This window comes from Prunus avium, chromosome 2 (genome assembly GCF_965620075.1).
Source record: "Prunus avium chromosome 2, drPruAviu1.hap1.1, whole genome shotgun sequence".
Lineage (NCBI taxonomy): Eukaryota > Viridiplantae > Streptophyta > Magnoliopsida > Rosales > Rosaceae > Prunus > Prunus avium.
The window spans coordinates 4,148,494-4,162,033 of NC_142285.1; the positions used below are offsets into that span (position 1 = coordinate 4,148,494).

Below are 13,540 nucleotides of genomic sequence, written 5' to 3' on the forward strand. Positions count from 1 at the left end.
AGCTGGAGAGCTTTGACTTAAACTATTGTCCTGTAGACAGGGCATGTGCTTTTCTCCACTAATTATGAGAAGAATATGCGTAAGGTTGGAAACACACCCAAAAAGGGAAATTTAGCTAAAGGAAAGATTCTTTGGCTCTTATACTAAGCAAACTGTTTGTTCCTGTTCTTATTCTGTTTATCTGGTGGGGTTTGGGAATGAAAGAACATCTTTAATTTTCTGTCTCAAAATGCTGGTGAGCCACTTCTGCTTCCTGCCATATTCAGACTGTCCATGTCTCCAGATTCATCTGATTAGCTTTAGTCTGTCTTTAGCAAAGACAAGATTGTGATGAGAAATGACTTTTTATTCAGAAAACACAATCATGCAACTATAAGAAAATATTATTGACTCTTTAATTTGTTGAATCCATCAAAACCCTAAATACAATTGACAATTTGACAGGAATTGTAATGACTATACTGACAAAGAAAAAACCACACCACTTTCCCTTTCCCCTCTAGTATTCCTAGAAATATACACCCAATTCTCTGAAATGAAGTTAAGAAAGAAAGATTTATGTTACAAGTTACAACAAAAACCAAATTTGAGGCTTCAAAATTGCCCCTTTCTCTGCCCTTGAACCTCAGTGAACTCTTCAATCTTTCTGCAACAACTACAAACAAGACCCTGTATTGTAAGGCACTGCAAACACCATTTGAAAAACTAAGGTTGCTTCAATGGATCAATACTCACCACTTGAAAAATTTCCTAGCATAAGATGATGGACTTTTACTCTGTGGTTCCCTCCTCTCTATTATTAGAGGGCTTGGGAACCCACCAAACCCTTAAGCTCTTGTCAAGGCCTCCACTGTACAACATGAAACCACCACCAACATTATTTGGTGATGCCTGCAAGCACTTAACTGGCCCTTCATGGCCACTAATGATCCCAACTTTACAAAGCTTGCCAAAAGCCTCTCTCTTCCATATGCCAATGCTCTTATCAGCTGAGCCACTGCACAACATCTCCCCCATCAAACACATAGACAAAACAGCCATTTGATGTGCTTTTGTTTCACAAACCAACTTCCAGCTCTCAATTTGATTTTGAACATCACTACAACTCCCTTGCCATCCCATCACAACCCCATCCGAACCGCCTCCATAAACCCATCTACCATCCTCAGAAACGATCACAGAATTAAGCGAAACATCCTTATGACCCTCCAAAATACCCTTCAAACAATGTGAGCTCTTCCCCTCTTTTCCCCAAGCTTTAATTTTTCCATCTGCAGAAGCAGAATACACAATCCCATTACATGCCACCAGCCCATTAATAGCATCATCATGAGCCTTGATGGATTCTATGCACTTCAAATCCGAGATCCTCCACACCTTAAGAGTCTTATCCCATGATCCAGAGTAAATCAAGCCGTTATAGAAGGCCAAACAAGATATACTATCGGCGTGTTCGATCCACAATCGCTTGTGATGTCTCCGAGTTTGGACATAATTGCTCTGCTTCATGAACTTCCCCAAGTAATCTTTAGTTGTGGGAAGTGTATCAACAAGCCTAAACACATTCTCCGATCGCCGTGAAACCTTCCAAACTCTAATTCTGCTATCCTGGTGAGCTGTAAAGACCTTGTTCCCAACGGTGACAAGTGCCTTGACAGAGCCATCACCTTGTCCAAACTTGGTGAAAGGCCTCAAATCAGGCTGTTGCCACACTATGATGTCTTTGCCTTGTGAAGCACTGAGAATGAATTCCCCACATAAGGCCAAGCATGAAACTGAGCCTACATGGCCAGAGAGCACCGCCAATGATCGATACGAGAAAGACCCCGAAAAGGGTACACATGGAGATTGACACTTGACATGATCTTGGAGCTCGAAATGGCCTGAATCCCGCGGGCTTTCATCTACCTCGCTGCTTGTGCTTCTGCTGTTGCTGCTAATGCTGCTAGTAGGGCTTGTTGCTGAGGCAGAGAGCAAAGGAATTGAGAGGCGTTTGTTTTCCAATAGAGTGGAGCTGATTTGATGAAACATGTTTTATTGTCTGACCCTTGATTTGATGAGAAAAGGGTCAGAGTGAGTGAGCGAGGAGAGAGAGATGGTGATCAGAAATAAAGAGAGAGAGAGAGAGAGAGAGAGAGAGAGAGAGAGAGAGAGAGAGAGAGGAGCGGAATGGAGACACGGATTTCTTGGTTGAAAAGAGAATTGGTAATTAGGGACATATTTAAATGGGAAGAGAGGGGGAGGTGCAACGGCTACTTTGACACACGGAAGAATTAGTCGTGCAATTAAAAGTAGGTTGCCATAGGGAGAGAAGGGGACCACTTAAAACGCATACTAGCCGGCCCCTTCCCTTTTATTTGTTAATGAATGGAGATTGAGCTGTAGAGCTTTTATTTCTGTTTTATTTATACAATTTATTCTGTTTTATTTATATATTTTATTCTGTTTAGAGGGTTGTCCGTTGAACAATCATAGCATTCGAAAAAAAAAAAAAAAAAAGACAAAGGGGAAGATTTGTCATGAAAGCTATTGTGAAATAACATTCCCAAATTCCGTTATGTTTAAAGAAAGGAACGAATTGGAATATGTTCCTCATAGTTTTTTTTTTTTTTTCGGAAATGTTCCTCCTTATGGTTTTAACTGACGGTAATGGCCACAAGTTCTCAGAATTTTCTTTTGAAACTCAGAAAATTACTTTTCAATTCTTTGTTGTGATATAATGTTTTTGGGATATCTTTTCCGCAATATTTTATGATTAATATTTAATTAAAGGCAAATTTGATGTCAATAAACCTATTGAGGAAGGCCTAATAGATGAATCTTCTTCTATAGAAAAAAACTCTACTCCGGAAAAGATAATCACCTATATGTAGTAATTTCACCCGTTGAGTAAAAGTGGCATTTTATTGAGTTGAAGGCTTCAATAAATTTTTATTTTTTTGGTTGAGGTTATTTTTATCACAAATAGTCCCTTAACTTTTTCAATGTCCTCATTTTAGTCCTCAACACTTTCATTAAAACTAGGGTGGACATCAACCTAGCCAAACTACCCTAAATCGGCGGATCCAAACCGTAATGGTCAGTTTGGTTTGGATTTGACAAAGAAAAAAGTCAAATGATTTAAAACCGCCCCAGACCATAATGGTTTGGTTTGATTGCACAAATCGGCTTAAATCAACCATACCATATATTGGTTGCGTTCATCAAGTGACAAACTTTAAAGAGGTATTTTCATCAAAATATAACTCAGCAGCCCAAGTGACAAAATAAAACTCACATCCTTTGCTCAACAAGGCCATCTACTCTCTATTTATGATTTCACTGGGGTTATCTGTATTTGACCAAAAGACGTTATCTGTATTTGAATTTAGTGTTTATATAGTTTTGATGAATTCAGTGTTAAAAAAATACAACGTTGGACCAATATCCTCTGATTTTTGTGGTAGCTTTACCACCAACAACAAATATATTTGATATTTGACACATTCCCCCTTAAAACTGGGAAATTAATATCTTTGTTTCTACCATAAGCCACTATTTTATTAGTTTAATTTGCTAGAAAATTAAATTAATCCTGCTTTGCAAGCTTCAACAATGTGACAAAAAGAAGGAAAAACACAAGGCGTGCGGTGCATCATAGTTGAAAGTGATTTGGTTAAGCTCTAAACAAACACTGATTATCATTATTAGCTCACATGAATCACAATCACACACCAATTAACAACTTAATTAATTCAATTACTTAATTGTATTCTTCTCCGACTAAGTGGAAATTACACAAAAGAAGAAGAGAGAGAAAGATTAGGAGCATGCATTTCAACCTAAAGCTTAAGGTCTAAGTATATCATATGGTCTACCAGCTCTGAAAATAATAGCCAGAATATTACTACTTTTTCACAGGCCAAATATTAAACGCATTTCAGGCAAAATGGTCGGTTCAAGCTATTAACTTTTGAGTTATAATAACACGAAAATTGACATATGTAAGCTCCCTCTCTTTTAGCTTTCGTTTTAATTAATTTCAAAACTTTTTCACGTGGAATAATGTGTTTCCCAAGAAACTGGGGCCGAAGTCACCAGGGAAACATACATATAAAAAACAAAATTAAAAAAGATAAAGGAAAAAGTGCATTCAATATAAACAAATAAAAATAATCGATTAATTATGTTGGGCAGGTTGTTTTGTTTAAAGTTCAATCCGTACTCATAAACTATTCAGAAGTTACACGCTCTTAAATTATTTTAGTAAAGATAAAGAAGGATCATCGAACCTACCATGTATTGAGGTGCAATACAAAGCAAAGAATAATAGAAACATTGGGGCATAGAGTTTTATAGCGAGGCTTTATCTAAGGTCCAGTTTGGGATTGCTGACATTTTTAAAAAAAATTGTTTCTGCTGTGCTTTGAAAATAATTAGCTGTAAAGTAAAGCAGTTCCATGTTTGGTAAATAATATTTTTAAACTACTGTTAGTACAAAAAGCAGTGTAAAAAACGTTTGATAAATTTAAATATAAAATTATTGTAACTGTGAATAATGACTAAAATAGACATGATATTAAAAGTGTTATTTACTAATCATGTGGTGGTAGTTGTAGTGATGGAGTGGAGGTGGTGGTTGTGATGAAGGTGGAGTTGGGTGGTGGTGGGGATGGCGGTTGTGGAGGTGGTGGTGGTGGTGGTGGTGGCAGTGGCAGCATAGTGGTGGTGGTGGTGTTGGTTGTGAAGGTGGTGGTGGATTTGGAGGTTTTGGAGGAGGTGGTGGTGGTGGAGGTGATGGAGGAGGTGGTGGAGGTGGTGGATGAGGTGGTGGTGGCAGAGGATGAGGAGGAGGATGATGTGGTGGTGGTGGTGATGTTGCTTTTAAAAGCTGCTGTCAAAAGGCCATTGCTTTTAAAATAATCAGGATATTTTCTTTTACCAAACACCTTAAACTGCTTAATTTTAAAGTGCAGTAGGTTTTTGGCGAAAAAAAGCAATCCCAAACGGGGCCTAAGGCGCTTAGATGAGATTTTATCTCTTAAATTATTTTAGTAAAAATTTCATGCCATTTGAATTTCAATTTCCACTTAAATTATCAAAGAATTTTTTGTAAAAAAAAATAGTATGATCTGATGTTATATGGAACAGCACCAAACATAGTATAACTTAGTCAGACTATTTATCCATAACAACACCAAACACCTTATAATATTATGGATAAACAATCAGTACTCTCCATAAATAGATTAATACTATCTAACAGAAATTAGTCAGTATAGTCCGACGTACCAAACGAGCCCTAAAGGTACTAATTTATTTATTTTATTTTTTTTAGGACTCAAATTCAGGACTTTTTTTTGGGGGGAGCATTTGCTCTAAATCACTACACTAAGGAGTTATTTACATTTATTTATCAACTTTTAAATACCAACTGATATGGAAAATTACATTGCAATCATGTCTTGTGCCACATCATTCATTTTAATTCAAAATTTTTTATTTTATAAACCATTTTAATTGATTTAACTAATACATTCACTGGCATATCCATGAATTTTTTAGCGGGGTACAATTTTGAAAGACTAAAAGCTTTTTTAAAAAAATTAACAACCAAATATCCTTATAATTTAAATCATACTAATGTCATTCATAAGTCATAGAAAAAAAATAGCATTACAATTTCCTTTTTTTAATCTGTTTTAAAAAAAATGAAAAAGTCTTTGCAGTCCACGAATTGCAACCCTTTTTAATCTGTTTATAATCAATCATGTTTAAAGCCTTCGCATTGCAGCCCTAGAATGTTGTTTAAAGCCCACGAATTGTAGCCCACGTTTCCTTTATTTATATGTTTCTCTCCTGGTCCATATGAACAAAATATAATGCGGTAATATTAAATATTTACAAATGCTTTTTTTAGATATAAAACAGGCAGAGGGTATGCTGTTATAAATAAATGATGTTCAAAGTAAGACTAAATATTTAATTTTTTTAAATGAAATATAATACCTAAGACGCTATTATGATAAAATGTTTTTCGAAATTTGAGAGGGGATGAATTGGTAGCATGTTAGTCTTTGTATTAAGTGAGATTAATTACAAAGAAATTATTCACTGTCATATGATAATCACAAAAAATGTAAAGTTTTTCAAATTTTAGTTTTTACCAAATAATTAGTAATGTGAAAGATGATACATTCATAAATTACTTGACATGACAATATGTTAGTTGTTAAAAATAAATAATGTTTAAAATGAGACCACATATTAAGAAAGAATTATTTACATTGACATTATGAGGATTTTTGTGCTTTTGTAAAACTCGAGATTACACCTCTGAAGTTTCAAATTGCTTTTACAAAACCCCTCCTATTAATTTTCTGTTCTTCAATTGTTGATGCCATAAAAGAATTTCTCCAAATGACAACATTAACTTCAAATATTAGATTGCAATTACACCCATTAGGTCTAAATGGAACAGGAAAATAATATAAAATTTTCTTCTACGAAATTAATTTAAACACTCTTTATCCTTAATAAGCATCTCCAAAACTCAAAACAAGACATTCCTTAAAACAAAGATTTTCCTTACAAGCAATGTAAAGTCACAAACAGATTGCTGGCTTTGTCCTTCTAAATTGAATACCAATATAAACATGTTGAAAGGGAAGTGTTTGAGGGCAATGCTTTATAATATATGGTTGTTGGGTACATGCTGATTTACCAGCATCCAACAAGAACAAGGCATGCAAATTAAAACTTAGGTTTTAAGTTTAACTGAAGTCCTAGCTTATACTAAGCTCAAACATGCATGACTAAAGTAAATGTAACTGAGTATTGTGTCTTGAAGCGAGCTCTACTTGCTTGGGCTACCCTCATAACCAACCAATAGTTTGTGTAAATCCGACGCGAATTGTTGTTCTTTTGACTTTCAAAAAAAAATTTGGTAGACAGTCAAGCTAAACTGAAAAAAAAACAACACATATGTGTTTACTATTCTTCGGCTCAAGAACTCTTTTAACATATTTCTACGTAAAAACCAAACTGTAGCTTGGATGCTAGGAGCAATAAAAATTGGTGCAAGTTTCTTTATACAAACAAACTACCGAAAAGTAGTGAAACATAAACGAAGATAACGCAACGTAAAATGCTTCAGAATAACCAAAGTCCCCAATGATGGGAGGTCACTCTTAATCTGTGACGCAGCACAAGCAAATAGGTTTTCAAGCGAAAACCCTGTAGAATAATAATCTGGAATCCACCAGGAAGTTAGAGAGAAATTCTCTTCGAATTATTTGATAAAAATTTAGAATAGTTCAACCAAGCATAACGTCTGGACTCGTGACGTCGTTCCCTTTTCGAGAAGGTATTATGCAACCCAATCAGAGCTCGGAGGCCAAATCTGTAAATTCCCGCTGCGTCCTTTTTCCCTTCTTCGCTCCAATTCTTCTTCAATCCATTCAGCCATTTGTTCTACATCAATCTGGCACGTCGATCGAGCAGGGTAGCATGGCCTTCATCAACAAGACTTAGTTGATGAAGGATGAAGGTAATCGACCTCCATGCCAATCTTACTGGAAGTGCCTTCATATATAATCATGTGAAGCTCCCCCACTGTTTTCCTAGTCCTGCAACCACAAAGAAAGAGTCCCCTCATAAGCATCTGGATCACAAACTGATCACTAGATAAATCAAATTAAGAATAAAACACTTACAAACAGTGGCGGTTCTACAGCCAGGGCAGGGTAGGCAGCTGCCTACCCCAATTTTTTTCACTTAAAAAAAAACCTATATATAAATGCCTACCCCAATTTTTTTCACTTAAAAAAAAACCTATATATAAACAAGGTTATTTCTAGCCATCACATGTGATAGTGTAAACCTTTGCCTACCCAACCCATGTAAAACTACCCACATGTGTTATAGCCCACTCAAACTTTTTTTAAAAAAAAAGGGAAACAATTTTTACCAGCCCACACTCTTGTGTTATGGGATGGCCCAGTCAAACTTTAAAAAAAGAGGGAACACAACTTATAAGCAGCCAAATAGCTTTTGACTGTGCAATTCCAGACAGTTTTGTTGAAGTTTTTGATAATTTTCTTTGAAAAGCAATTCACTCGTACCGTTGAGTTTTTAAGGTAAATTTCGCCTACCTGACTTTTGAATCCTGAATCCGCCACTGCTTACAAACATAAACCACAATTAACCCGTATACGTACTCTCTATTTTATCACTTAAGAAAATAAAAGAACAGAAAAAATCATGCATGAGTTAGGCCAATTGACCAAGGTAGTGTGCACGCCCCTTTACACCTGAATTCGATCCCCCTCCCCCGTAAACTAGATCACCTTTAGAGTAGTTTAGACTATTTCTTGTATTTTAAAAAAAATTTAAAAAAAAACCTTCAAATCAAAATTACAAAGTAAAGGATTTTTAAAAAAAATATTGAGATTCAATTTTGCAGACATAACCTCAAACAAATTAACTAAGAAAACATAAAGAATTTAGAGCACACAACCAAAAATTATAAAGTAGAAATGCACATAGAGGAGATGTGAAAACAAATACAGTCACAGAGTACAAACCCAAAAAATTATAGAGTAGAAACTTTGACAACATCAAAATTGCATAGAGATGTAAATCAAAACAAAATCAACTGAAGTTAAATTTTATCATTCAATAAGATGTTGAACAATACACCGCAGACCAAAACAAAAAACAAGTAGCAGAGCATCTCATAGATAATTGAGGAAGCTTACTATTAGTGTCAGGCTTAAGCTCATGGTTGACAAGGTGCTGCATCATATTGTCCCTTGGCTTTCTTCATCTTCCATAAACTAAGAGCATAAGACACAATTAGTTCACACAACAGTATGAAATAGATATGCAGTTAAAGCAAATGACATTATTTATGTTGTCTCAAAATGGAAGTACCTTGATTGGGGGCATGAGAATGAGAGGCATGTGTTCTCAGCTTCCAACTGCTCTCTTGTATTTACTTAATCAGGGTGTTGTTATCTTCCGGCCTCCAATCCATATGTAAGGGATGTGGCTTATGGAGGGCCAGTACTGCCCTTTACCTGGTTTGCATCTCTCTTCTAGCACAGGACACTCACGGATACTAAGCTTTGTAAGCGAAAGAGACAGACCTTCCTCCGGAATGGATGTTAGCTTTGGACAGCTCCAGATTTTAAGAGATTCAAGAGAGGTGAGGAACTGAAAGCCTAGGTACTTGAGATTGGGGAAGCCTATAATGTCAAGTTGAACAAGAGATTCAGGGAGCAGCATCTCCTTCTCCGGTGGAAAGGACACCAAATCTGGATCTTCACCACTGATCCATAACACTCTAAGAGATGTGAGTCTGTGCAAACCCCACTCCAACAGTGGCCTACAGATCTTGAGATTCATTATGCTCAGTGATGTAAGATAGGGGGGGAATCCCCCTTCTGGAAAGTGAGGAATCCTCAATATCTGAAGAGAGTTGAGGAAGTTAATGCCTTCAGGTAGAGCCTCCAGTTTATCACAATTGATAATGCTGATCTCTGTCAGGTTGGAGGCGCTTCTTGGCAACCCTCCGATCGGGAAGGAAACGAGATTTCCACAGCCATAAATCAATAACGACTGAATTTTGGAGAGGTTACATAGGCCTTCTGGTAAGAATTTAAGATTTTGACATAAATAGATGCAAAGATATTCAAGACATGTGTTTTCCTCGAACCTCTCTGTTATTGACTCCAGCTGTTTACAAGTATCTATGAGAAGGTGTTTAAGCGTCTTGGGTAGATGTCCTCTGGATGATAAGGACGTCAGAGATGGACAGATATCAATGCTCAAGTACTCAAGACAAGATGTCTCCTCTTGCATCAGAGAAGGAAAAGAAGACAAAGAACCCTCTATCCCAACCTCCACTAAAGATTTCAAATTTTGGCATCTTCGTATTATTATTCTTCTTAGACTTGGGGGTATCTGGTCTCTGGCAAGATACATCAAAGAAGGGCACGACTCAACTGTTAGAACTTTAAGAGAATGTGGCAAACTAGCCTCTGTAAAAGAAACCAGATTTGAGCATTCATCTATCTGAAGTTCTTGAAGTGATGTCAAGTGATGCAATTGAACAAGGTTGGAGTTGCCTTTAATGACCAAACGACGAAGAGAAACTAGGTGTTGCAGTAATCTATCCTCATTCTTCCATGAAGACGTCAGCTCCTCACAACCGGTGATCTTTAAATCTTTAACCATTGATAATCCTCTCATGAATCTCTCTGGTCGGAGTGTCAACTTCAAAATATCTGAAAGATGCATGGACTCTAGTAACCGAAATTCAACTGCACTTGCATGCACCATCCCTTTGCAACCACGGATGTCTATATTACGAAGTTGTTTGTAGTTGGCAATTGAAACCATCAAATTTTCACACTCATCAATTTCAAGCTTTTCTAATGAATCAAGGTCCTCGGGTAGCCTACCCTCCAACACTGGGCATCGTTTAATAGTCAGCTTCGTCATGCAAGGGAAAACTCCAATTCCTTGATATGATTCGCAAGGAGACCACTCCTTCCAATGTTGCATGTCTTGAAACAAAAGGGTTTGTAACAGTGGAAAAGGCAAGCATCCCTCTCCATAAAACTCAAGACCCACGCTTTCCACTCGGGGAATTCCTATTATATGAAGTTCTTTGAGACAAGGCAATTTCCCCAGTGGTGGCAAGAACCGACAATTATTACAATTGTATAACCGAATGAGCACCATATTAGAGAATAAAGGATCTCCCAGCCATGTTGCAAATTCTAAACCGCCATAACCTATGATCGTAAGTTGTTTCAGCATTCTAGAAGGTTGTAACATGTCAAGCACATCTGATTTCGGTTCTCGCATGTCTTTCCATTTAAGTACCAAAACATCAAGCCCCTCCTTGCTAATTAAGTCAGCCCTTCTTGCATCCTCAGCATCAATTACATTCTCCAATCCTGAGAGGTACAATGTCGATTTGAGATGCCGAAGCGGCCCTATCTCTCTGATTTTTGACTCATGACCTTTTCCCACAACAAAATTAGTCAAGGTTTGCAGATTAGCCAATTGACCAAATTGCGGTGGCATTCCTTCTAACAAGGGTACATCAGAAATGTTGAGATGCCGCAGATTAATTAGATTACTCATGTTTGTAGGTAGCGCCTTCAAACGAGAACAATTTTCTAGTATCAACGTCTGTAGGTTGTAAAGAGTGCTTACTGATTCAGGCAAACTCACTATTAGTGTGTGAGAAAGATCAAGGTATCGAAGAAACTTCAGATCACCAATTGAATTTGGGAGCTCAGTTATTGTATAGCCATTCAAAGAGAGCACTCTCAAGTATTGCAATTTTGGCAATAAATCATGATTAACCTTGCTAGTCAGGCTATTCCTCCGAGCATCTGAAAATTGAAGTGGTAGGAAAGTTCGCAGACGATTGACCTCAAAAAAGGCCTTAAATTTTTTAACTCCATCAAACTCACCAGAGATGTATGACATATGACGAACCTTTGGAGAACATCTGCGTTGCATGCTATCATCCAGTCTAAAACATGTTTCTCCTGCAGCCCACCGTGCCAATTCACTAATGAGGTCATGCATTACATATTGTGAACTGTTTTTACTTGACTTTTGAAATAATGACCTAGATATTAGCTCACGAAAATATTCTCCGCCTATATCTTCCATTTGCTTATTTTCTTCAGATTGCTGAATCAAACCCTCTGCCATCCAGAGAAGAATCAACTGCTTCTCTCCAAACTCATAGTCATTTGGAAGTATTGAGCAATAGGCAAAACACCTTTTCAAACTTGATGCGAGATAATGGTAGCTCACTTTTAATACTGGCAGAATGTTTATTTTATCTGATAGCTTCCACAAATTGCTATTCAGTATTTCTTCCCATTCATCTATTTCTTTACAACCCAAAAGGCCACCAAGAGTCCTTGCCGCCAAAGGCAATCCACCACATTTTATAGCAATTTTCTCCCTATATAACTCAATATTTGGTGGCTTTCCGTTGTTAACATTCATGAATGCATGCTGCTCAAACACTCTCCAACAATCGTCATTTGATATGCACTCCAAATTATGAACTTCAATGGCTCTCATCATTTTTGCAACTTCTCCATCACGTGTTGTCACAATTACCTTACTTCCTAGTGCTCCAACACGAAAAGGCGACTGAAGTTTGATCCATAGATCATAGTCACACGTATTCCAAACATCATCTAAAACAATTAAAAACTTTTTACCTGCTAATTCCTTGCTCAGATTATCCTGAATGTTGCTGAATTCCTCCAAATCACAGTGCCGGGACGTGATTGATTCAAGAATTGCCCTTGTTACTCTAACAATGTTGAAATCATCAGACACGGACACCCATGCCTTAGGGCTGAATTTCATGGAAACATCGTTGTCGTTGAATACAAGCTGAGCAAGCGTTGTCTTCCCAACTCCAGCCATGCCAACAATAGAAACTACATGAAAATTGGCAGAACTAGGCTCATCTCTTGACAGCAATTCCAGAATCTTCGCTTTATCACCATCTCTTCCAACAACTGGTCCATCTAACACACTTGAACTTGGTGACCTCTGGCGTGCCTTACTAGAAGTTGTGCCAATATAATTTAAACCTAGCTTGTCTTTTCGTTCAGATATCTCATGTAATCGATCAGTAATCACCTTTACTTCTGAGTTCATACTACTCTTGAATTTAACTCTTGGAATTAAGCTTCGTACCTTACTTGTGGTAGCCCCATGTAGCTTATTTGCCTTGCGCCGAAACATCTCGGTGGAAAACTTGTCCAACATGTCTTCCACATCATAAGCCAAATCTTTGAGATCATCCAGCCACAGTTTCACAGCCTCGCTCATTAGTTGCTTTTCCTCCGCATCATGCAGCACCGCTCCAATTGCAGATAACATTGTAGTCCATTTCTTCACCTTCTTGCCAACACCCTCTTTCTGTGCAAAGTTGAGAAAGTTGCGAGGAGTCAACCGGTCGAGCAGCAGTTGAAGGAATGCAGCAAGAAAGATCTCTCCAAGTGCCATAGTTTTCTTTTTGCATAAGAGAAGGCAATGTCACAGTGAAAATGAAGAGAACTAAGCAATCAAATAAGTAACAAACAATATATAAGATTCAAGACTTTGTGATGTGGAAAGTCAAACTAGGAAGGGGTACATCTGGCCACATGCAAATTATTATTATCCTTAGTTTGGCGGGACCGATATGTCCAACAGCTGGCACCCAAGAAAATGCCAGGAAATTAATACAAGTGTAAAATCTAAATCAATCATTTCTAGGAATGTCTAACTAATTTGGTCTTTATCTACAATTGCTCAAGCAACCCTTTTTTTTATGTCAATCCAAACTTGTTAATTTCTATCAACTGAAGAAATTGCTCAGCAATGACAACTGTCTACATTTACAATCAATTAGTTTTCTTTAATGTGTAACAAATAAAATAAATAAAAAAGGTTTACTGAATGCTGTTTCTGAAGAACATCCTACCAATCAACCAATCGATGTGCAAGACGTTCCCCACAAGCC

General features: G+C 37.2%; 2 protein-coding genes across 3 annotated transcripts; both read right to left on the reverse strand.

The window, feature by feature from the left end:
* Positions 1-346: 346 nt before the first annotated feature.
* LOC110752497 (Transducin/WD40 repeat-like superfamily protein) lies at positions 347-2,275 on the reverse strand. Its single transcript, XM_088248144.1, has one exon. It carries the CDS (start codon positions 2,029-2,031, stop codon positions 772-774), a length of 1,260 nt encoding a protein of 419 aa, XP_088104270.1. The 5' UTR covers positions 2,032-2,275; the 3' UTR covers positions 347-771.
* Positions 2,276-6,939: 4,664 nt separating this feature from the next.
* LOC110752496 (putative disease resistance RPP13-like protein 1) lies at positions 6,940-13,104 on the reverse strand. 2 transcript variants are annotated; one of them, XM_021953160.2, is made up of 3 exons: positions 8,914-13,104; positions 8,739-8,816; positions 6,940-7,607 (listed from the first exon to the last, which is right to left on the reverse strand). In XM_021953160.2, exon 1 carries the CDS (start codon positions 13,039-13,041, stop codon positions 8,983-8,985), a length of 4,059 nt encoding a protein of 1,352 aa, XP_021808852.2. In that variant the 5' UTR covers positions 13,042-13,104; the 3' UTR covers positions 6,940-7,607; positions 8,739-8,816; positions 8,914-8,982. The 2 variants fall into 2 exon arrangements, with proteins under 2 accessions (XP_021808852.2, XP_021808853.2); XM_021953161.2 differs by lacking the exon at positions 8,739-8,816.
* Between the last annotated feature and the right edge of the window lie 436 nt (positions 13,105-13,540).

Coding starts and splice junctions, on each gene's coding strand:
- LOC110752496 (XM_021953161.2), bottom strand. CDS start 13,041: ATGGCACTTGGAGAGATCTTTCTTGCTGCATTCCTTCAACTGCTGCTC.
- LOC110752497 (XM_088248144.1), bottom strand. CDS start 2,031: ATGTTTCATCAAATCAGCTCCACTCTATTGGAAAACAAACGCCTCTCA.